Genomic DNA, 24984 nt, shown 5'->3' with positions numbered 1-24984 from the left:
GAAATCTCCTGGAGAGATTACTCCATGCTTTTTCAAGGAGGAAAAGGCATTTCTGGTTGCTTGTATCTTTTCTTATTATGATTTTTCTGAGTTGAGCATAAAAAAAGGTGGAAAAAATCTGTTGATAAAATCCTCATCCGCTTGACAATCAGTCTCATCTGGGAACTACTTGGTGTTATCTTGGCTTAATTCATTAGTAAGAATAAAAAATGCATTAAAAATGGACATCTCTATTGAGAGCACTTAATTCTTTGCAACAAGAGTCAATTATGTCCTATTGCGTAAGCCCCATGCAAAACCACTTGTGAAATTCCTTAGCCTGATAGAGGACCTGGAAAAATAAGGCAGAAGGAGGGCAGAACCCTACAGTAGCGTGAGACGTGACAAATACCTGTTTCACTGTGGATTTGCCCATTCCCTGAGGTAGGAGGCTGGGTTGCAGGGGCTGGTGACACGAAGTCTGTTGGAGGGAGAGAGAAGTCTCCTGTGAACTCAGCAAGTGGCTGGGAGCGTGCTTTAGCTCTCCTAATGGTTTTATGGCTGAGAGCCTGCTTTTTTTTGTTTTGTTTTGTTTTCCCCCCCAATTCCTCTTGCACTTATTTCACAACAGCTATTCTGTTTCTAAGGTAATGGGGCTGAATGCTCCTGCAACACATTGCGGAGGCTGCTCCTACGCTATGCATGCTCTGCTCTCAAAGAGGAGACAGCACTGGTTTTTTTTGTTGTTTTGTTTCTGGTATGGGGTTGTATTGGGACCCCTTTGAGATGACGGCATGTTCACTGGCTGTTTGTGCAGGTGCTCAGGAGGAGCCCATCACCACAGCGTCTGGGCACCTAGCTCGGGTGTGGAGCTGTGTGTGGGTTTGGTACTGAGAACTGCTGTCCCCCTGTGTAAGACCAATTGTTTCAGTTCATGGGATGTTGTCGAGTTTCTTATTTCAGCAGGAAGTAATTCCAGCAGCTCTGTTGCCTGTGCTACTGGGGAGATCAGGTACAGGTTCCTTGTGGCTGTGTAAACTATGGCACTGGGCGTGCTGGGAACACGGCATCAATCACTCTGGGCAGAGGATTTTTCTGATGACGACAGTAGTCTTGGTAAGTTGGATAAGGAGACTTATAAATGGTAGGAAAGGGAACAGCACTAAAAGGAGAATCAAATTGTGAAACATGTTTCCTGCTACAATTTTTGTGGCTAAAATTTGGTGATACTTCAAGATGTATATTGATCATCCGAACACACAGAGATATATGTGGTCTATATAATCATCTAAGTTTTATTTATGACACAAAACCAAGTCAGCACTATTATTTATGAATATAATTGCAAACCCGCTTTTCTATTACGTGATCAGCTGAACTCCACTGCAAAGCAGCCTTGAGGGCTGCCCAGCCTGGAGTGTCGTGACATGCTTCAGGACTGCAGGAGTGAGCAGGGCGCTGCTGCCGTGCTGCGGGGCTCGACCCGTGATCCACTCAGCTTGGGGGAATAAGATGCAGAGTAAAACTGACATTTGGAACATGAGGCATGATCCTACAGCCCTGGGAAATGATAGCTTTCTTCTTAGAACTCACTCCCTAGTTTTAAGAGGAAAGGTAGAATGTGGCATTAAAAAGCACCTGCTGCATCACCATCAGATGTCTCACCATTTGAGTTTACGTGTCTCATCTGAAAGAATTCCCAAGCAGGTTTCCTTTAAAGCAATTGAAGCTACTTGGGTTTCAGCTTTTGCTACTGCTGTTTAGAGTGATGCTAATTAACATTCTGGACAAAGGAGCAGATAGTGGGGAAGGGAAATGCTTATGATTTGTAAATGCCACTTTGCTCCTCTGGCACCATGCCTCCAGGGAGAAGGTTTCTTTCTTCTTTTTCTTGTTGTCCCCCACTCCCTCCCACTATCTTGGAATAAAGCTGCTGGTTGGGCATATATTTTGCCTTAGGCATATGCATAACTTTTCACTGCATCTACCTGTGTAATGGTGGGTGAATCTGTATGGATGTCAGGGTACCTGCGTGCACGCAGAGCACGGACGTGTTGCTTTGAGTGTACACGAACCCATGGCTGGTGCGTTCGAGCCTTTACCAAAAGAGGAGGCATGTGGCAGGCTTGTCTGTGCTACAAGTTTCCCATTCCCTTGATGATAAGCTACAAGCAAATGGGGATGAAATCAGAAATTGGCAACATGCTGTCTGGAGGGATTAATTTCTGTCCCTGATTAACTTTGTGCTGGAACAGCAGGAGACTAATACTTCACTGTACACGGTGCTTGATGCAACCTTTCCTTACACCAAGTAGATCTGAATCCATCCCCGGTCTTGCTCTCCACTTGTCACGTTATTTTAGATCCAAGTGGCGGGGCCGTTGCTCTGGATGCATAATGAGGCCATGTACATGTTTCCTAATGCTGAAAAGTTCTGAGAAAAATTTGCCAGTGCTTTGGGGGTCTGGTTTGAGCCGTACAAGAGTTTTGTTTCTGCTTGTAGTAGCTTTAACGCACCGGGCAGTTCCTAGAGGCTCCTAGAGGTGGAATAGTCGCCATTCCTGTGCTACCTTTCCTCTAAAGCTTCCACAATGCTTTGCAAAAAGTAACAATAAATTCTTTCAAAGCGGGAGGTCAGCGAGATGGTGCAGACACAACAAGGTGATTTGCCAACGATCACGCAGGCAGGTTGGTACTGCGTGTGTGGCAAAGGGGGAATACAGACCAAGTCCCCCCTCTCAGCCGTGAGTGCCAGACAATTGCTCCCCACCTGTGCCTAAAGCTTAATTAAGCTCGCACGCTGTTGTAGGGAAAGTGCAGGTGTGGAGCTGAAAGAGTGCTTTGTGTTGACAGCAAAGCGTGCAGGCAGAGCTGTGTGGGGAGCGGATCCTGTGTGAACAGAGGACTCTGGAGCTCGGCTGTGTGTTTGTGCCCATGTGCCTGTGTGCAGGGGAAAAGGGCTGGGACAGCAGGGACTAGAGCCCTCAAATATTGGCAAAGAGCTGAAAAAGGAGAGGACAAGGCAAGTGGGGATGCGAGTGTGTGCACAGATTCGTGTGATGGTGTGTGGGTAAGAATGAGTCCATCTGGTTGCTCTGGGGGAAGCTGGCTCCCAGGCTGTGGGTGCTTCCCTGCGCCCTGCTAATCCCGGGGTGTGACAGGGACCTGTGGACCAAGTTCTTCCCCAGCTCTGGGACAGCCCTCCTACGATTGTAGCAGTGTACGTGAGCAGAGTTTGTTGGCCGCTAGAAGTGATGCTGGGATTGCAGATCATCCTGCTGCCTCCTCTTCAGCCAGATGGAGAACAGAAACTCGCAGCCCATATATACCTGCTTCTGCAAAGCCTGTATGTCTGGCTCTGCCTGGGAAAAACACAGGCTACCCTTCATTCTCTGTCCCAAGCCTGTAACACACCTCCTAGTAAGTCAGTCACCCTAGTCATATGGATCACCTATTTATAGCAAAGGGTGAGCATTTTCCTTTGCCCTGGTCCTGCTCCCATTTTGAGGACTACCCTTCCAAGAGCTGAAGCTGACCTGCTCTGTCTGATACCAGGGAGAGGGTGGGAGAGCCTGTGAGTCACTGCTGCACCATTCAGGGCTGATTAAGGAGAATTTACCATTGTTAACCCCCAAAAATGCTGATCAAGCAAGTAGCGGCTGCTTTGGGAGGGAGGGCACTCGGCAAGGTTGGCAGGAGATGGTGAAGCAAGGGAGTGGCTTCTGCCTGTAGCCCAGCGAAGGAGCGCCCATGTGTTGCAAACCTCGTGGGGTCTGTAAAGGGTGGATCCACGGGGCACTTACCCTCTGCCCCCCACCAAGGAGGAGTCTATGTCTGGTCCTTCCCGCGATGATGATGGGCAGCCCTGTGCCTTGCTTGTTTGTCACAGCCACAGCTAAATGAGCAGCTGATTGAGAAGAAGGCTGATGCAGGGGGGAGGGCGATTTACTGCTCTGCTAAGAGGTCCCCACTGTATTTTCTCTTTAATTTGAAGGGCTCCTCAGCAGGCTGTCAGGGCTGGGATGTGACGGCTGCACCTGCATGGCACTGGGAGGCTGCGCGCTAGCAAATCCTGTGCAGAAATAGCCTGGAGTGGGGGGCTGCAGCAGCAGGCTGGGTTTAGCAGGCGCATCTGACTGACGACTGCAGTTTTTCATCGGCATAATCACATATTTTGAAGGTTGTGAAGATGAGGAAGGTGGAGGAACAACAAAGGGTGGGACACAGCACAGATGGATGCCGTTGAAGCCCCCCATTGCTGCAGTTTTGCCGTTGCACATGGCTACTGATCTTTACCTCCTGCTCTGTTGTTCCTTGGCAGGCTGCAGCTGCTTGCTGCCCCATTCTCGTCAGCAATCAAATCAGGAGCAAGGATCTCAGAATTCCTCAAATCTGCTCTTGCAATTCCTGTTCGAGCACTCTTGTACTGTCTCTCTGTCCTTCCATCAAAAAATGTGTGCCTTGTCATGCACAAGATTTGGGCTCTGTTTTTTTTCCCTCCAGCTCACTCCTGATCTGTATTTTTGTTTCTCCCAGCTTTTGGTTTTGGGCATCTGATCAAAAGTGACCAGCTTTGACCAATGCCTGGATATTTTGGGGACTATTTTGAATAGCACCCCAGTGAAGACTCTACCAATGGCACTTCCTAATTGTCACCTTAATTGTAGCTTGAACCCAAGACACTTGGATATGAAAAGTATTAACTTGTGGGAGAGAACAATTGAACTTGCGTTTTTTTAGCCTATAAGAGTAGAAACTGAAGTAGGACAAATATTCAGATATATAACGGGGCACGAGGCAGAAGTGCCTGTTCTTCATTAATTCTGGGTCTTTCCACCAAGAATGTGGTTTTAAATTGCAGCAAGAGATTTCAGTTTAGGCATCATAAAAAGTTTTCAAGTAGGATTGTGAAGTACTGGAGCATTTTGTCTTGTGAGGCACAGGAATCTCTGTCACTGGATGTCTTTCTTAACATGTTCCTCTGACCTGTTCTTAATGACATAGCTGTGATAGTTACGCTAGAAATGACACATCCATGATACTACCTTCTGTTGAGGGTGTCTGAGCAGGCTGGGACTACTTGAGCTGATGAGATCCTATTCTCCGTGATGCTGCAGTGGTTTCTGAATCTTTTAGTGGAGCCTTTCCATTCAGATGTTGGATCTCTGGAGGTTGCTTTCAGAAAAGACATCCTGTGCGATCTCTGTGGGTGCATATCGGTCCTGCCCCTGTACCCCTCCAAGGCTGCTGAAAACAAACTGGGACTGGGTTTCCCGGCTGGAGGGTTTGGTGCTGCTGCTTAAGTCTGGCTGGTGAAGCTTTGGAGGTGGGACTAAATTGAAAACCTCAGCTGCTAGGTCTTGCAGAGGGTGACGTCTTTATTAAAATCTCCAGGTATGTGGTGTATTTTTGTTAAAGTCTCAGTTTCTGGACCCCCCTGGCTTAGGGAGTAGGAAGCACTAGCAAGAGGAAGGATGAGTCTGGAAATGCGTGGAAGAAAGCTGTCTTACAAATCTATTCTCCATATCCTCTGAGGACCAGGCAAAGCTTTATGAGCTATGCCACAACAGAGAGTACTTTGTATTAAACATAAGTAACAATATTCTAACAAGCTGGCTAGGAAGACACTGGAGGACGTCAGCCAGGGAAGCCTGGGCTCTCCACCACCAGTGGGTAAGAGCAGGGTTTCTGAACAGTGCAGGTTAGGTGGATTCTGCATGAGCCAGAGGGATGGGTTGGACCAGTGGGTCTCTTCCAGCCTTGCCTCCAATGAGCCTGTGCATTTACAGAAATGCTTGCAGTGCTTGAGATTAGGGAGAAAAGCTTGTAAACACGAATCTCTGAAGATTAGAGAAAGCCCCAAAACCTACATCAGAAGGTAAATCAAGAGAATTGCAAAGTTGCTGTTTCTAAAAGTTCAATTTCTTTAAAATAGATCATTACTCTGCAGAAAACTGTAGGGGTAACTGTTGACAGTGCTGACTTATGCTGGCCTAGATTTCAATCGCTCTAGCTCTAATAAGAGATTTAGTTTAATTCCATGTCAGTGGAGTTATCCCAAATTTGCATCACTGCAGCTGAGCGCTGAATTTGGCCAGTGGTAGCTATCAATAAGAATAAAGGCAGTGCAAGGTAATTGTTACTCTTTTTCTTGTGTAGTTAGAAGGAAAGCCTGCAAAATATATCTGGGAGCTTTAGTGTTAGAGGCTGCACAGCCTTTTTCCACAGCCCTTCCTACAAGAAGCAGCAGCTTTTCTGGCACAGAAGATAAAGCTGTTTTGGGAAAGAGGCCTGGTTATTTATTTAAAGTCAAGTCTCTAAGGATCCGAGAGTCTTGCATGTCTCAATGCAGAGCAAGCTGTGCGTGCTTGGGGTATGCTTGCAGGAACCAGGGAGTAGCCTCTGCCCAGCTGCAGCAGCCCTGCCCCAGGCACTGCCGGTGTTGGAGTGCTTTGGCAAAAGAGGCTGGGTGAAACACTTTCCATTTTCTCTCATAGCAGCAGTGGTCCCTTCCTCCTCCCTGCTGGGGAAACTGAGTCCAGTGAGATCCTGTTCTGGGTCTGTATTAGCTTTTGTAATTTCAGTGTCCTAAACATTTAGCCTTGAAAAAGGAGCAGCACAATAAAGGAAAACAAAGTTTTAAACAGTCCAGCAACTGAGGGACAGGTAGAGCTGAAGCCATAGAGTCCAGAGGTGATCTGAGAATCAGAGAAAGTTTCTTGCTTTATCTTTCCCTAACCATCTTTACCATCTTCTCCCATTCATCTCATCCACGTGCCCTCTGAAGGCATCAGTCCCAGCACAGACTCTCCCTCCCTACGTGGGCTTGCTGCTCTGTTCCCTTCCTCTGAATCCTCCTTTGGTGTTCCCTTCCTCCCAACCCCTGAGCTTGTCCTGGTGGTCCAGCGTGGCGCTTCAGCAGAGCGTGTGCCTGTCTGCCTCAGAAGGCATTTTAACCTCTTTTGTTTAAACTGACGATCCATTCCAAAACTGATTTTAATCCTTGCTTATAGGTAAACCACTGGGAAATTGAGTTCTGTTGAACTAGTATAAATCAAGCATGTATTTCTGGAAGGATTTGCACCACTGTATCAATGCAGCTTTTGATCTGACCTATCTCTTGCTTTGGTACAACATAATTTCATTCTCTTGGGGAAATGGGGTAAACCTAGTACAATCCATAGTGTAGAGGCACTGATTGTGATAGAAATAGTATAAAGCTGAAATATAGCAGAATAGTACATCTTTATCTGTGACAGCATCCCTCCTAGGATGCACCTAGGGTATTCTAGGTGTAATACCTCCTAGGGCGTTCTAGGTGGAATTTTAATGATGCTGATCTGTAGTACAGCTGTTCTGTATAGACATAATCAAACTGGTTAAACTCTTCTGCATATGGCCTGAAGGAAAGCAGTTGAGGTACCTTTTTTTTCCTTATTAAAGGTTTTGTTGTTATGTCCCATATAACCAAGGGAGCAGCCAGAGTCAAGGATTAGGTTGGGTGTTTTGTTTTGTTTCTGTTTTACTGTGCAAGTGTATATTTTTAGAGAACATGTGATCTCTGAATGCACTTGTCAGAGATGCTGTAGCTGTTCTCTCCCTCTCCTACATTAGCATAGCAGGCTCTGGTGGCCTTGTGCCCTGACCTGGCAGCAAGACCCATGCCATCCAGGCAGCTGTGAGTGTGCAGAGGAGTGCTGGGGCAGAGCTCCACCCTGGTTGAGACCCTACATTTTCAACTATGTGATGATTTATTTTTATAGCACTTTATCTGAAAGGAGAAGGCTGAGTTTGAAGTTGTGTGGTACAGAAGATTCAGTCTCTGCAGACACCCAAGCGACCACCACACTCTGTTGCTCTGAGAGCTCCCTGTACAAGGGTTTGGGCTGCTGAAGACTAAAAGCAGCTTTCCAGGCCAGGAGAGGTTTTCTATAATCCAGGCTAACTGTGCATAGCCCTTTATCCCTGTCTAGTTGCTAAATTATGCGCAGCAGTCTCAGGTCTGCTTCAGGGCTGGCAGGCCTGAAGGCTCAGCTGTAACGGCTTGTGATCCTGGGTTGAGTGAGCAGAAGTCCAGCCGGTGGCGCAGAGGATGGGAGACATGGGTGCTGGTGCCAGACGGGGCAGGACAGGGAGCACTGGAGCAGCTGCCACCACATCCCTGGTGGAGTGGGAAGCCTTCCCGCTTATCCCCAAAGTCCTCTGTGGTACTGCTGTCTTTTAGCAGGCCCTTTAGTAAAGGAAGGAGACCTTAGTTCTGTGGTTTGTTTGCTTCAATTATAGCTGATCATCCCTTAGGAGCAGCTAAACTGCATGTTTCCCTGTCCTGCTTCTGCAGGAGAGCTGTGAAGAGCTGCTCAGAGGGTGCTTGCTTTTTATTAGGTAGGTGGAAGGAAGGAGCGCAGCAGGGAAGTGGCACGGCGTGAGGAGAGAGGGAGCTGGGGTTAGTAAATGTCAAGCTGTTTGCCTCCTGTGCGTGCGAAGCACGTCTGCAGGCTGCAGGAGCAGCGGCTCTCGGTGAGGACCACGCAGAGGTTGTGGCAAGGGGCAGGCCAGGCCCCGTGGGAGCTGGCTGCCCACGCTGCTCCGACGGGCAGCACGGTGGGCGCCTGGCCCAGGGCCATGCTCGTGGAGCTGCATCCTCAGGGCTGGTGGCGTCCATGGTACCCGCTCTGGGAGCTGGTGTGGGGTAGATTTGCAAAGCCCTCGCTGGACCGCAGCACCACTGCTCGCCTACGGCTGCTTCCCTTTGCCTTCCACCCTCTTGACTCCTCGACAGAGTAAACAGGGATCTAGCACCTTCCTGGCCAATGGCTGCTTCACCAGGAGGCCATCCCTGCCCCTCTGTCAGTCCGGTCCCCCTCGTCCCTGCGGTGGTGTGTGATGCGCTTAGTACAGCGTGGTACAGGCAGCACCGGTTGTCCTGGCGGGCTGTCAGCAAGGCCAGTATCGCTCTTATCACTGCCTGCTTGATTATCCCTGACGCTGCGCCGAGGCTGACATCCTCCTAATGTAATACAGACACCACGATGATTACCATCGTTGCAAGAACTATAAGCACCAGACGATGAAATTTAACAACAGTAGGTGCAGCTGGGATGAGGGGTGAGATAGGAATCGTGCTGTCTCTGCTCTCTGCCTGTGGCCCTGAGCAGTCTGCATCTTCCAGCAGGATCTCTGGGGTTTTGCACTCCTTTTCTTCCCTGTTACCCAGCCACAGGGCTCCTTGCTCAGCCTGGATCATCTCACGGTGCTCTTGCTGGTCATTTATGTTACTGGGCAATTCTTCTCTAGGCTCTCTCTTCATCAGAGGGGTCTGCTCTGTGTACCCAAGGCATAAGCAAGCCTGCCCAAGGGTTCCCCCGTTCTTCTTCAATGATACCCTGAGCCATGGGAAAATGGCAGGACCCTGTGTAGGTGATGTGAGACTCAAAACAGGCCAGACTGCTGCTTGTCTGGTGGAGACCAACAGATCCTGAAGCTCCAGGAGAAGCACTAGACTAGCATCTGAGCAAGCAGCGCCCCTAAGGGCAGGTATCCTGCTGCGATATTTGTTGTACCAACTAATTCCCTTTGCAGAAACTGTATCTGGGTCACCGTATGAAGCTGATCAGCATGGGTCTGGCTGCAGGAGTTTGACGTATGCCCCTGAACAGAGGCTTTTCCTGCCTAATAATAATGCCAAGTGGGGAAAACCTTTTATTTTCCTGGTATATGGCTTTTGTAGGACATGACATGGCAGACTCTCATCTCTGGGGCACGATGGGTTATGTGAGGTGTGCGTGGCTGTCGCGCCTGTAGAGGTGCAGTTTGCTCTTTGGCTTCCCTCACCTGGAGCGCTCCTGCTTTGAGGTATGATGCTCTGGGAGCAGAAAGGCAGCCCGCTCAGTTGCTGCACGTAGTGCTTTGCTCTTTTGCAAACATGCCAGGTTTGCACTGTGATTAAACTCTGGTGTTTGGACTGCAGCTGTCCAAACCAGGTGTATTGGATTCATATGGGGGGGGGGAAATAATTTCTGTAAGATGACTGTTACCCAGACCAGATGCCTTTGCAGCAGAGCTGGAGTGCTGCAGCCTCTCCTGGTGGAGCTGCAGGGCTTGGCCCCAAGCAAACCTCCACTGGGGTTTGAGCTGTGGGTATAGCCTGTGTCCTGGCCCAGTGGGGCTGGGGGCTGCTGGGGTTGCCAGCTGCCGGTTAGGGTTCAGCTTCTTGTTTGTTGTTGTTTTCAAGTAGGGTGATGGGGGAGTCGTGGCATGGAGATGATGCTGTGCAAGTACAGCAGAGTCCTGCCCCCCTGATAGCTCGATATTGGGGAAAGGCTGCTTCTTGGGGGATGTGAAATGGAGCTGGGGGGAGAGGGAAGGAGGAGGAGTCTGTTTTGGATTGCATGTGTACCCCACCATCCCAGCCCTCCCATCAGCGTCCTCCAAGAGGCTGGAGACTGGCCCTGCTGCTGCGCAGGGGAGGCCAGTGCCTGCAGGAAACAGCAAGGCTGGGGCTGATGAGACAATTTTTACCTTATAGTGGTGCTCAAAGGCACACATGCTAATGGTGCTATACAGGGAGCTCCCCCGGAGTTTGTTATTTTCCTTCATGTTTTATCATCAGATACCTTGACCCATGGAAAGGTGCTGGGTCCTCTTGTGGCAGCTCATCGAGCAGTGATTTCTGTGCTCGTAGGAGTATTTCTGCACCCTTTTCTGTCCTTCTCAGGCTGCCCAGTTTCATGGTGCTGGGTGCACTCATGGGGAACTGGGGACTGGCAAATGCTTTCTCTGAACCCTGACAGCTCCCTGGATATATAGGCACAGAGTGAATTAATAGCAGAGATGAGCATCGTTTGTTGTGCATTAGGAGCAAAGCAAACGTGAATTTAGAGAATGGATGTTCTGAGGCAGTATCAGATCTGCCTTTTCAGTTATACAGTTGCTGCTGTGCATGTGTATTGACAATTGGTTGTGTTACCAGCTCTGCTTTTTAGTAAGGCTACTTAGCACTTCTGTGCTGGTTTAGATCATCTTCTCAGCTGTTTATAATTGCACTATGCTTAGAAGTATTTGGGATTAAATATTTCATGTTGCAGGTTGTCTTGAGCTGTTTGATTTTTCTCCCCTCCACCTGCTACCATCATTTTTAATTTTTTTTATCTCAGCTCAGTACTTTTTGTTGTTTTGCCTATGTTAATATTTCTCCCTGCTCTTGCCACTTACTAGTTCACTCTTAGCATCCACTGCTGGACTCTTCTTTCCACTGGATCTTCTAGCTGCTGCATCCAGCTTCAGCCCTTCCAAGACTTTTCATTTAGATGTGCAATTTACAGTTTGATCTCAGTCCCCATCCCCTGAATACAACAGCTTTCTCCTCTGTGCTGCCTGAGGGCTAATATCTCCATAGGAAATCTGGGGGCTCTGTGCCGCCCCTCTTCTGTCCAGTAACTTCAGGTTTGCCAACCACACTGAGCAGGGCTAATGCAGGAGCATGACATCTTGCTTCAGCATGGCTGGAGTGTTGCAGGACTGGGCTTCACTCTTGTGTTCCTGCATTGCCACCCACTCACCCTGCCTGTTGAGGGTATCTGCAGACTGAAGGGATGGGCTGTGGATTTGCAAAGTAAAACCCAGTCTACCAAGAGCATGCAACCTGCACCCCCCCTTCTCCCCAAGGGTGCTGGTATGGCTGGGTGTGAGTGTGCCTATGTGGAATCAGAAGCAGCGGTTTCTTGACTCTGAGGTCACTGCTGTTAGAAATTTCAAATCCAGGTCCCAGAGCACTGGATCACAGGAGAATTTCAATGAGAATGGCTTTCTAATCTAGACAAAACTAAGGGCTTTTACCATTGCTGAGGAATGATTGGGATGTCTTTGGCCAGAAAATCTGCCCTTCAATTCAGCTCAAGGGAAAACCCAATATGGGAAATGTCACCTTAAATAAGTAAAACCTGGCCAAGTTCTGAACAACACAAAACAAAATGCTACAATGGAGAGGGCGAAGCTATCTTAATTGCCTGGAGCACTACCATTCATTCCCCTGCCTGTCTGGTACATTCTTGTGCTCATATGGTCACTGTTAATTCATGCTGGATTGTTCTAATTAACGCCGATGAACTGTTCAGCCAAGAAGACTGCGGAGCTCTGCAGCTGCGGGGAGGGCTGGAGGAACATCTCCTAGTTTCTTTTTCTGTTTTTTCCTCCCTTGTGGACAGGCACCATTTCTGTCTGTAACCAATAAGAGCCAACTTTCTGTTTCATAATAGGAAAATACTAATGTCAGGATGCCCTCCTTACCCAAAGCTTTCTCCTTGAAGATTGCTCCTCTTTGCTTTCCTAATTGCCACTGCTCAGCTGGAGGTAGCGCGCACCTTCTAAACACATTATTTTGTTGTGCTGTTACTTACCCAAAGAAGAGTATGAGAGAATATTGCTTTGTGTTGAGCTTTCCTCACTTTAACCCTTTCCGTGCTGATGTGGGACATTTTTCTCCAGGGCGGGATGTTTTGCTATTGGCAATACATGCTTTTTGGTCTAAAGCTTGGAGCGTGATGGAGCTCTAATGTGAACGCCTAGAAATCGTTTCTGCTGGAGTCTGAGGATGCCTCTAAAATATGTTCTTTTACTAAAGCATCCTCTTCGGAGTCACTGCGCTCACACAACTATCACCTATAATAAGACAAGAGTTGCCAAATTGATGTGAAGTGTGGGTGGTTTGGGGACCAAAACAATTTGGGTGAAGCATTTGGAATCAGGTTGGCTGAAAACTTAATGATTGAGTTACCCTTCCTCAAAGACCAGCAGGTCTGGAGCCTGCAAGAGTAGAGCCATTGGGAGACCACTGGAGCCATGCTCCACATGTTTCTTAGGGACTGAAGAACTGGATGAGGACTGCAGATGTTTGACTTGCTGCGTCTCTGCTCTTGGCTCGTGGGCTGTGCTCTTGCAGATCTGTAACCACAAAAACTCACAGAAATACTGTTTACTTCAGAAACGAGCAGGTTTTGTGTGCCACCCCACTGATAGAGGCAGGGAGGGTTACCATCCTGGCAGCTAGAGCAGGTTACCCGAATCCTTTAGGGCTTTTTTTGGGGAAAAAAAATAGCTACCTGGAGTAGAGCTAGGATGGAGTGTATGTGGACACAAGGCTGCCAAGAGAAGTGTGCTGTCACGAATTTCCTAGTGGTGTGGAACAAAAGAGGAGCTCGGGCAGAGCAGGGACCCCAGCGAGAGCTGCAGAAAGCAAAGTTGGAGCCTGAAGATTAACCTCGTAGGTCTGGAGGGACCGTGCAAAGCTAAAAGAGCAGCCTTTTGCTTAGTCTCCCAGTGTACTCCTGTGGCTTCAACCTCAGAAACCACTTTGTTTCACCATGAAAGGAAAGGCGAGGCTGTGGTGGTGGTGGTGGGATCTCCCTGCTCAGGCTTTTGAATTCATTGCCAACTGCCTTTCAGTGAGCACAGTTGCTTCCTGCTCCAGCTTATTACTGTCTGGAGAAGAAAAAGAATGGAGTAAGTAGCTTCCCAACATATCAGGAGGGTCTCCTCTTGTTCTTGAGCTGTGTGATGTGCTGCCATCCGATCCTGGGCACTGACCTGCCTGCACTTTTATTTTTGCTGGCTCTACCAAGAGAAACAGTTGTGGTGGAATCAGCCTGGTGGGGGTCTCTAGCCAAGCCTCTCCTTAGTCCTGCCTTCGTGCTGCCAGCACAGGGCAAAATGCGGGGGTTTCTGAGGTACATGCTTGTCCTGTGGTTGTTTACTGTGTATGTTTGGGTGCCGCTCTGAGAGCCAGGGCAGAGGCAGACAGATGTTTCATGAGAAATGGTTTCTCTTCCTTTGTCATAATGGTCAGATCTGCAACAAACCAGCAGTTACAGGCAGAGTATTTCACTTCTAATGAAGCTCCAGCAAAGAGGGTTTTTTGTCCTGTGGGAAGCAATGATTCAGCTCCCAAGGATCATGAAAGCTCGGGTAGGTGCCAGACATGCTTAGCATGGAAATTGCAGTTAAACATGGACTTGGCTATGTCCCTGGGGAGGTCCAGCTCTCCTTGGAGGGTCTTCTGCTGCTGGATGTCTTCATGTCTGGAATTGCAGGTATTTGCAAGTAGCCCAAGAATTCGGAGAGAAGCAAAATCCTGTTTGCTGTGTGTGGTTTTCTTCATGTATCTTAAGAAAAGATAAGGCATGAGGATATATTTTTTTTTTTCCCTATAATTTCAGATGATGGTAAAAAGCTCTTCTCTTTACCCTGTGTTGGTTGTACCTGAGTTTGCAGACAGGCCAAGTTAACAAGTCAGAAAGTGATCTGAGGAGGTGACTGAGGGGTTGGTGTCTGCAAAGTCTTGTGGTAGAACTGAGCCCTTCTTGTTGGGGCAGTGCTGATGCCAGTAACACTTCCCTTGGTGCTGGCGTTGTCCTCTGCACCTGTGTGATGTGGCTTGGAAGGGCAGGCCCATGGGCACAGCTGCACGCTTTGGGTGCAAACATTCAAATCCAGGTAGTTGCATCTGGCCTTCAGGGTAATCCCAATATAGATCTGTGCCTCTCCCCACTGTCCCCACCGCAGCCTGGCCAAGTTCTGGACTGGTTGCAGAAATCCTCATTTCCTGAGGGTGCCATATTACTATGGCTGGCTTAGAGATGAGGTTTTATCCTATTTTCTGTGATCCCGTTGCTCCCGTTCCTGAGCCCCACTGCTGCCTCTGCCCAGGGCTGCCCTGCCTGCACTGATGCTGCCAGTCTCCACACCTAATGAACCCTGCAGGCAGGGCACAGGGGGCTGCGGGCAGGCAGGGAGTTGGGCTTGCACTTGCAAAATTCAGCAAGTGACCTTGGGCAGGGGGCATGCAAGCAGGTCAGTGGGCTTTAGGGGTGCGTTTGGGCAAGGAAGAGCACAGGAAGAAGTGTGGTGGCTCTGCCTGGGCTTCTGGTTTGGCTGGACAGAGGCAGGGCGGTGAGCAGTGTGGTGGGAAACTCAGCTTTTGAGCAAGAGGGGGGATGCCCATAGCCTGCAAGCATGAAGGCAGGCAGCTGTAAAGCCAGTGGTGTGGACAGCAGGTCAAATGCATTTTTTTTTCTGGTTGCAAAGCATTTCTTTCCCTTGTTCCCCTCATTTCCAAAGCCTATGCTGTTACCTAATCCGTGTTGCTAAAATTCTTCTGTGTTAGAGGATCAGCTTTTCTGTGGGAAGACTGTTGTACTTCTCTCGAATATTGACTGTCTTTCTTTCTCTTGTTTCCCTTCTTAGATCTACAATGAGAATAGAAACCTGTTTGAAGTCAAGGAGAACGTGCCCAGGAAATTGGTGGAGAAGGTCGCAGGGGACATTGAGAGCCTCTTGGCCAAGAAAGTCCGTGCTTTAAAGGTAAGGTGATGGGCCTGTGTGCTGATCCTTTGATGGATATGTTCAGTTTAAAGAAGAGGGTTGATGCTGGCATAGCATTATGATCTCAGCTTCAAAGTAAGTCCTATGGTTGTGTGGCCTTTTCTGGGAACTGCATTCTGCAGTTGCAGAGATTCATCTGGAGTATGTCTGGGGTGTGAGCTGAGGACGTATTGTGTGAGGATCTACTATAAGGTATCTTCTTGCTTTTTATCTCCTCTCACCAGCATGTGAACACCTGAAGGTGCTGCCACAATAACACAAGTGACAGCAAAAGCCTGGCAGCAAATTTAGCCCAGTCATTTAACTGGGGGTGTGGTGAGCAGGAGCAAAGGTTACTGCAGTGTCCCTGCCATAGCTCATGGAAGTGTTTCAGACAAGTGGGGTTTTACCTGTTTAGGAGAGGATGCACTGAAATGTTTGTGCTGGTGCCTGGTACTTGAATCCTGTGATTGACTGCGTGTGTGAGTTGCCCTTGTGGGTGCCTGCATACATTTCTAATCTATCATCCTATTTTGTAACACTCCTTTTAAAATGAATTCATTTTATCTGTAGTGGAGCAAGGTGACCTGCTCATGGTGCCGGCTCAGTAAAACCCAGTGGTGGCTGTAACGAGGCGGCAGCAGGGCCACGCTCTGCTACAGCATTCTCTACTACTGGGGAGGAGACAAGTAATTGCCTTCCTGGAGAGATGGAGATATCCTCTCTGCTGCAGAGGGATATGGGAGCCATGTAAGAGCTTCCCTCCCAGGAGCTGTAGTGTCTGCTCAAATACCCAACTGTAGCGAGCAGCATGAAGTTGTGCAATGGGCATTTGGCAGTATGGCCAACTGCGTATGGCTTGCAGCTTGATTAACTGGAAAGGCTTCTGCGGGGCAATAGACAAGGAGAAGGCTCGGAGCGGGTAGCAGGGCTGTTGTGTCAGCATAGGGACTGTAGCCAAAAAGATCTGATCACCCTGCAACCTCACAGGCAGGAATGGGAGCACAGGGAAGAGTGCCATGGTGAGGGAAGGGGTGTTGCAATAACTGAGGTGTAACTAAGCCCCTCCTGTTTGGAAGTGACCTATCTCCATGGCTAGGTAAGAAGTAGCAGCTCAGAGAAAGTACACAGAAGGAATGACAAGACACCCGTGAAGGCCAGGAATCTCAAGACCTGATAGGATCTGAGTCAAGGGTGGTCAAGGGCTGGCCTGAGTGTCAGGATGGTATGTGGTTGTCTGCAGTGACTGATGAAGATGGTAACTGTAGGGATTTGGGTGAAGAAGATTGTTGTGTATTCAGTTCTTGACTTTGGGAGGCAAAGGTTAGTCCTATTTGGGACTCGCACAAAGTGGTTTAGCTTGAATGGAAGGAGCTGAAGTGGGACTAAATAGATGGACATTGTCAGCACTGCATTTGGGTTTGTGGAAGTGAAGACCAGGGAGACCAGCTCTTTTCATAACATGAGTTTGCATCCCTGTGTTCATACATTTTGTGTGCGTGCTTGAGCATATATCATCTATTAAATGTTCCAGAGATGTGCATCACCTATGCTGGAGGAAGGCACAGTTGATAGAAGTTCATTGCAAACTTTATACACACCTGGGCAACGTGTGGCTGAGGTGGTATATGGGCAGGATAATAACACTGAGTTACACAGCAAGACTGTGCTGGGTGGTTTCCACTATGCCATTTGAATTTCAGCTGATTGGTCACTGTGTTTTTTCTTACCCTTTGCTCTGACTCACAGATTTATAGAGAGTTTGTGCATCTTCTGGTGCTCAGTCAAGGGTAGGACTGTGTCTGTGGTACAAATAACCTTGTTCATCTTCCAATTTGACTTCCTTTTTGTTGGGTTTTTGGGCAGGACTGGTTGGTGCACTGTTCAGGGTTTGCCTGATGCTGGACCTGACACAAAGGAGTGATTCTGGCAGTGCTGGTTAGATAACAAGCACTTGGTGCTGTTTTATTATAGTGGCAACAATGTTCTGTTGACCTGAATTAGCCCTTTCAAGAGGACTCTGTCAGAGCGGAGTCACTGGATGGAGCAGTCTCCTACATCCAGCTTGCATGTAAATTCTTGACGTCTTGGATTGGTGGTACTGACAACAAAATCTGGAAATGTGGAAGTTTATGGGAGGAGGAGAAATTGGGTCTTCTGAATTTCTTGCATGTTGTGCTAAGCTCCTTCAAAACAGTGGGGCTCCCACAGCTGCTTTTACTCTCCAGCCTGTGTTTTCTTCTGTCTCAACTCTCCCCTTAGTTGAATCATCTCTCCTGGAGTCATTTCCTCCCCTTCTCTCATGACTCACGAGAGTGATGATGACTTCTTGAAACATATTTTTCAGCATCTGAGTCAGGTGGGACTCCGTATATCAGCAAAGGCAGGTGAGGAGGGAGAAATGGATCCTCTCCTTGATGTATGATTTGGTCTGTCACTCGTGTGCTCACTCTACTGAAAAGATGCATCCCTGTCTCATTTGCTCCAGGAGGGAGAAGGGATATTGCCTGTGCTTTGGTGTGGCTTTGTGGGAAGGTGCTAGCTTGCCTTTGGGCACACATGGGCACATGGTTCAAGAGGGCTGTTCTGATTAGGTGGTGATTCAGTCCAGTCATCAAAGACCCTGTTTTCCTCTGTTTCTAAGTGAAAATATTAATGTGTCTTTATTAAAGTTAAACTGTGTGCAGAGCATTTATTAATAATACATCATTTCTTACCTCGTGTCCTGCATTTCTAAGAAGCAAAAATCAAGCACAAGGAAACCAAACTCAGTGTCTGGCCCTGACAGCCATGGTGCAGTGCTGTGGCACGGGTCTGACACTAGCAGGACACTGATTTCCCACGTGCATTTCAGAGGAGTGCCGGAGCCAGGGGTGTGTGACAGAGGGTAATTGCTTCCCAAAATAAGTCATCTACAAGGCACTGGTTATTTGGATGCTGTCCCTCCCTTTTTGTTCCAGAATGTCATATCTGATGCCAGTCTCATCATGGGACAGAAAAATTCCTAGGAAGGTCTTTTTGCAGTCCCCAACTGTTCCAGTTGGCAGTAGAGAAGAGCTGGGTCTTGGGGGACTTTTACCCCGTGTCCCACACAGCAGCCTCTGTTTGACATGGATTTGCATCAGCACTAACTGCCTTTTTCCTAGCATCCTCCGGTGTCCTTTCTCCATGATGATTTTGTTGCTTCAAGCCTGCCCTCAGTTTTCTTTGGGCAGTTAGTTCCAGCTGCCTTTTATTCCCAAGCTTTAGCAGGAGAGGAGGTAGAAGAGATAGTCTTCAATACCAAAACTACAGCTACTCTCCTTTGAAATGGAAATAAAAGATATTGCTAAGATGGAGTAACTCCTGAAGGAGATGACATTAAACTTATCCAGTGTATTGCATTGTGGGGAAGGTCCAGGGATCTCACTACAGGTGAGGTGTAAGGAAACAGTAAGTGTGTGCCTGACTGGGAAGAAGTTTAAGAGGCTCTTCTTTTCGATGCTCATGAGCTTGCCCTTGTTAGGGCTAAGACAGACATCTTCCTTCAGGTGTGGAAAGAAATGAGGTTGCCAAATCCATGTTCTGTTTGCCTTGTGCTGGGAATCACAGATGGCTGGTTTGTGGCTCCACATCATCTAAGACTGAAATTCAACAGGTTGGTTGTTTGCCAAATAGATGCTTTTGCCACTTTTTTTACTTAAATTTCCTTTCTCTTCAGTCTTTCAGTGCATTTGGACCCTTCATTGCCTTTGTATGTGCCCAGAGAGATGTGTACCTGCTGGCTAGGGCTTCTTTGGTGAGCTTGTTCAGGAGACCAACTGTTGGAGTTTGCTGCTGGTGGAGCACTGAGCAAGTCAGGGCGAAGCCATCACGTGGGGGTGGACACGGGGCAGCTGCCAGCTTTGGATTCCCAAATCCAAGGGACATTTTTCTCTCTTCGTTTTTCTTCTCTCTGTGTAACCTTTCTAGGATTCCCCAAATCACCTGTAGGGAATTCTCTTCCTTTACAGCCTCAGTGGCAGTGTTTGGTGAGGCTGGTGAAGATGAGGTTCTCCACAGAAAGAAAATGAAGCTGCAAAGATGAAAAGCACGGGAAGGAGCCTCCCTTGCCATCAAATCTAGCCCCTTGCCTTCTCTATGCACCCAGACCACAAGGGCATCTCTTCTTCCCTTCCCCATGATGTTTGCCATTCCTGCTTCATGCTCTGCCAGCAGACTCGGGCTGCTCCTTCCTGCCACGACATGTCCCTGGATGCCCCACCTATGTCTGCTGCTTGTGGCCACCAAGAAGATCTCAGCAGCCCAGCCCCACTTCCTCACCTGTGCTAGCAATGCCAAACAGCATGGATCAAAGTGAGAGGGCAGCAAGGGGGCTGCTAAGGTGATGAAAGACTTCAGAAAGCATTGGTGGAAGTGGCTTGAGGGGTGGCTGCATCATTTCTGCTGCACAATCCCAGCACCTCAGGAAATTTTTCTATTGCTGCAAAAGCATCACTGCAGTGAAAAGGTGGCGGGGAAACAAGAGGAGGTCATTGCTTGCGGTCGAGGATCTAGGAGGATGCTCCCCACCCCGCTTCAGTTCTACGGGCACCCCAGATCTGATTCTTCTATAACACTAGGTGAAGTGCATGAACAATGCCTTGGAGTCTATCCTTTCCTGAAGCTCTGCAGACTGGGGGAAAAGGGAGTTGTGATTTGATGGAGGAGGAGGCTGAGAGAAAGAAATTTTAGATCCTAGGCTATGTTTTAGGCTTGTTTCTACTTTTTATACAGTTCTTGTGAAGGCTGCTTTTGGATGCTGACTACTTCATCCTTCACATATTTAACCACAGACAATTTGCTTTGCCTCCTGCAAGCAGCACATCCCACAGTTTACTGAGTGGGCTATGCCCTGAAGTGAGCTATTTATATACCATGACCGGCCTAAAGATTGCTGTCTGTGCTGGTGGTCTTTGCCCATCTCTAAAAAGAGGCCTTCTGATCCATAAAACATGGTACAAATGTCTGCGGGCTCTGACATTGCCCCCATGGGATGCTGGTGACATGGTTGGGCTGGTATTTTTTTCAAAAGAGCTGTTTTAGTTTTGGATATTGTACATCACCGACAACATTTTTTGACTTAAGGTGTAGTTTGTTATATTTCCAGTGGACCTCAGCTGCATGCAGTAGCAAATAGGACACATTGGGCAGAAGTGTAGCAAAGCAGCATTTCATGTCTTAGAGAATTTATAATGTGTATTATGTGTGTGTGTGTATTTTACATAGATGTCTGTATATGTAGTAGGTTGGGTGCAACTTGCATGACTGGCGATGAGAGAACTAACAGCACTTACCAGTAGTTGAGAGAACTAACAGCACTTACCAGTAGTTAAGAGAAAAGTTTGTCGGGTTTGTTTATTCTGTTGTTGTGGAATTTAACTGCATATTTTTGTTGCTATGTATTTAGCTCCAGCGTGGAATGAACATTTTGGGGAAAGGAGGGGTTTGGTAGGAGGGTTCAAGGCCCCTGTTCCTTCAGCTAAGGTGCAGGAGCTAGGTGTAGGAACTCACCATGCATTTCACAGAAGACTTTCAGATTTTCCTATAACAAGAGGAGGAAAAAGTACACTTGACATTAGACTCTCTTTTGGCAGTAAACTGAATACAAAGGACAAGACTCTGGGGATTTTCTGTGTTTTGAAAGCATACTTCAGGGATGTCAAACTGGGTTTCCTGTGGCTACAAAGCCTGGGTGAACACAAGTCTAGGAGTTTGTGGCATTCCGATCTTCCTTTACCTTGGATCCTAAGGGAAGGTGACTGGAAGAGCTGAGATTTGGTGTTGGGTGAAGATGGTTGATCTGGAGATGAGTAAGGCTTGGGGGTTTGTACTGCCTAAACCAAATTTCTCAGTTTTGTCTCTGATTTCCTGCATATTCCTTCTGACGGTGCAGTTAGTACTTGACCGTGCTTTAGGATCCTCTGATGGAGGGCAAGGCAGGAGTTTGGTGCGCTACCACGAAGTACTTACCAAGCTGGCTTCTCGGGGGCGAGAGCTGGTCAGCAGGGGCTTCATGGGAGGTAGGAGCTCAGGCTGGTTGTGCTTTTAGTCCCGGTTGAATGCTCAGTGCATTACTGTTCAGCTGGGACTAGTTCCAAGCTCCATTTACATCTGGCACAAGCATATATCAAGAGTGAAGAGGGGATTTAATTGGACAGGTTTATCCCTTTAACAATTCTGATAGCCCTGAGATTTCCCTTGCAGGTATGTGGTGAACGGAGTCTTTATCAGCTCTTCTGCTCCCTGATAGGGACAATAAAAGGTTTCATTTGTCTGAAGAGCTGCAAAAATTGGCATGCAGCAAAGCATCTCTCAGCCCAGTTCAGAGCATCCCCCCACTCCCTCCTCTCTCGACAGCAGAGGCGCTGACCTCTGTCACGGCGTGGGCTGGTAGGAAATAGGCAGTGCCAGCATGGCAGCTTTCTCTGCCCTCCTTCACTGTTGGGGGTGTTGCTGTCCCCTGGTCTTGGTGACATGCGGTCTTCAGGGCAGGCAGCAAGGGTGTCAGTATTCAGCAGGAGCAGCCTTGGGGCCATACTGGATTTCTCCTCCACTGCTGGTAGTGCAAGGTCCTGTTGCCATCTCGCTGAGCTGTCTGAAGCAAGTTCTTCCAGGCATTCATTGGCCAAGTTGGTGGTGTGTTTAACTAGAGGTCTCTCCTGAGCTGCAGAGCATCCAGGGTTTGGGTTGGGCTGCCACATGCAGTGCTGCACATGTGGCCCTGGTGGATTTTCCTGCTGCGGTGCAATACAGCCCCTGGATTTTACCTGTCATGGGACTTCTGGTCACGTCAGAAGGCAACCGGTGGTCACACCCTGGCCTTCTGGGTCCCAGACCAATGTCCAAAAAAGGGGAAGGAAAAAGGGATAGTTCAGGTGAGCTCAGATGCAGCTTCTGATTTTGGTGGGATGTGGGGCTTCGTTGCCCTGTACACACCCATCCCATTCCAGCCACACGGGCACGGACAGGAGCTCTTGTATTCGTGGAGGAAGGACCATGACCAACGTCAATCTTGCGCATACTGAAGTACAAAACATGTAAAGGTATGATCTCTGTGCTTTGTTAATTCATAGTGACAAATCCATTCCTCTTCCCACTTCTTTGCTAATTGCTGGTTGGTGGCTTTTGTTTTTAATTCTATTTTTAATTCACTCTTAATCAGATCCAGACTGACTGTCCTCATATATTTATTTATTTATTCATTTGTGTGTGTGTGTATCTTCTCCTGCCTCACGATTGTTCTTGCCCTGGACCTGCTCCAGTAATCCAATTTGAATCCAATCTCCCAGGTCTGGAATTCTAATTTACAGATTGCAGAAGGGAGTCGAACAATGCCCGCACACCAGGATGGGGGTTTATTGTCTAATCTAATCAGGGACAATCAGATGTTTGTAACAAGTCTATCAAAACTGTATTGGGCCAGTTTGCCGAGTAATGTAACCAGCTTTCTTAATAGCACTAACACGATTTAGGGCTTCCTGCACTTTCATGCAGATTATATTGAACGCTTCCCTTTCTTCTCCCATGAATGCTTGGCAGCAGCCCAGCCTGATGGGCTTTACAACTTCGTAAGCTGCTTGGTGCACTCCGTGGCTGTGGAGGTTTGTGAGGACACAGGGGCTCCTGCCGCTGCCTCTCCTGGCACCGCCACACTGGAGGTCAGAGGGCTCCTGGGACGATCCCATCTGGGGGCACCCGTGCAAGGTGCGGCTTCAGTATTTCAAATACATCTGGAGTCATGGATGGGGAAGTGAAAAGCCATGGTCCTGACCTGATAAAACATTCAGTAAGTCTCCATAGCAGGTCACTAGCCCTGTATGCATGCTGTCAGGCTTCAGGCACCGTGGGCTTGTCTGGCTGTTGTTAAAGAAGGAATGAAGAAACATTTGTCCTCTCTTGCCCTTGGTAGATTGAGGCTGTTGTTTCTGGGTGCTCGCTGTAAGAAGTCTGGACAGTTGTTGTTCAGAGAAGAGACCTCTCTGGGTTGTTTTGGGATGACCTCTCAGGGCCTAGAGCAAAAGAGTAGGCAACACCAGTTCTGCAAATGAGCTGATGTCTCTTAGTATAGCTTTCCAACCCAGAGTGGAGTTTCCTTACTTTTCCTGTGCAAATACATAGTTTCCTGCCTTTCCCCTTCCAGAAAACTGAAATATCCCTCTGGTCCCTTACCCTGGCAGCCAGGAGGTGAACTTACACTGGTTCTCATGCTCCAGGTCCGTACCACTTAACTCTCTCTCTACCTGATGACTTTGCCTAGGGATTTATTTAGGGCTTATGGACTCCACGCTGTCCCAGAGCATCTTCCCTTTGGGGCGTGTCAAGGGGAGCTGCAGCATGCTGCCAGTCCCTGCGTTGAGTCCAGGGCTGAGGTCACGCAGCAATGCTGGGAGCTTTAGCTGGGCTTTTAGCCTGAGCAAAGTTTGCCCTCGTGCTTGCTCTCTAAGCGCTGCCAGGCTGGTTTGCACACACAGGGAGGAAGACTATGAACCCCTGTAATGTAAACTTACCTTTCTTTGAGGGTTTAATTGCTATTCATGCTCTGTCTTTCTGCACCCTACAGTGTGAGGAACCCAGAGACCTCTGAGACCAAGTAAAGAGAATGATGAAATAGCCCTTAATGGGTGTTTTACTTCCCTTCCTGAAACTGTGTGTATTTGACAGCAGTTGCATGTTGGTTTTCAGTTTTTCCTGGTTTCTCCAGCACAGGAGTATCCTCTCAGCAGAGGTGGAGGTAACCAAAGCCACTAGTGTTGGTGAGGGATTTGCAGCAGTTGTAGTTCTTGCTGTCTCAGCTTGGATCCATCAGCTTGGTCCTTATTTTCTTGAGCTCCTGGGGCCTGGCAGGGCCGCCTTATTCTGTGCACTAAGGGGATGCATTTGGGGATGGCTGAAAGGGTAAAAGAAGATGGATAAGACTTACTAGTCTATCTATATTGACATATATAGATATAAGAATGGTGAGTGATGCAATAGAGGAGTGGGTCTCCCAGGGAATTGGTGCTAGGGAAGAGAATTGCCATTTAATTCTTTATAAAACAACCTTTAAACATGTCGGGAAGAAATGTTTGCAATGATAGAAAAATAAAAGAAACCATGTCACTGAAAAAGGAATTTATTTGAATTTCCTTGGTTTTGGCATGAGAAAATGCATTTTCATGGCAGTTTGGTAGCTAGAGTTGCTTTTGTGGCTTGCCCTGTGGCTTCATAATCTGTGCATGGTGGGAGAGGGTGAGGATCTTTATTTCCCTGGGGTTGCTTGTAGTTTTGCAGGGAGTGTCTACCTCTGTGCTTACAGATCTGCTCTCAGTCCCTGGGAGTTTGGCCCCTGCCCTCTGTACTGCTGTATGTCCTTGAAGAGCTCTCTGAAGCCCAAGATCTCGGGCAGAAAAGGCTCCCACCAATTTATTCTCTTGTTTCATGTTTTTCTCCCTGAATGTTTGAAATGCGTCATCTGGGATGGAAGGCTCTTATACTGAATGGGAATAATTGACCTGGGAAGAAAAAGTGAATCATTTTGAATTCAATTCAGGTAGAATGAGGATTATTTTTTTTAAGGGTTTCATCCCCTGGTTGAACTAAAAATCAATTATTTGTATAGGTCTGTTTACGGACAAGTAGTGAAGTTAAAGA

General features: G+C 48.0%; 1 protein-coding gene across 3 annotated transcripts in view; it reads left to right on the top strand.

Annotated features, from left to right (window-relative positions):
• CACNA2D2 (calcium voltage-gated channel auxiliary subunit alpha2delta 2) overlaps nt 1-24984 on the top strand; it is a 226609-nt gene that overhangs the window by 70648 nt on the left and 130977 nt on the right. For all 3 annotated transcript variants that reach the window (XM_074836445.1, XM_074836444.1, XM_074836443.1), the window contains exon 3: nt 15217-15333. In XM_074836445.1, the coding sequence (XP_074692546.1) occupies nt 15217-15333 (117 nt within the window). The remainder of the gene's footprint in view (nt 1-15216; nt 15334-24984) is intronic.

Source organism: Strix aluco, chromosome 11 (genome assembly GCF_031877795.1).
Source record: "Strix aluco isolate bStrAlu1 chromosome 11, bStrAlu1.hap1, whole genome shotgun sequence".
NCBI classification, from domain to species: domain Eukaryota; kingdom Metazoa; phylum Chordata; class Aves; order Strigiformes; family Strigidae; genus Strix; species Strix aluco.
The sequence above is the reverse complement of the archived record's forward strand: the minus strand, read 5'-3'. Positions and strand labels throughout refer to the sequence as shown.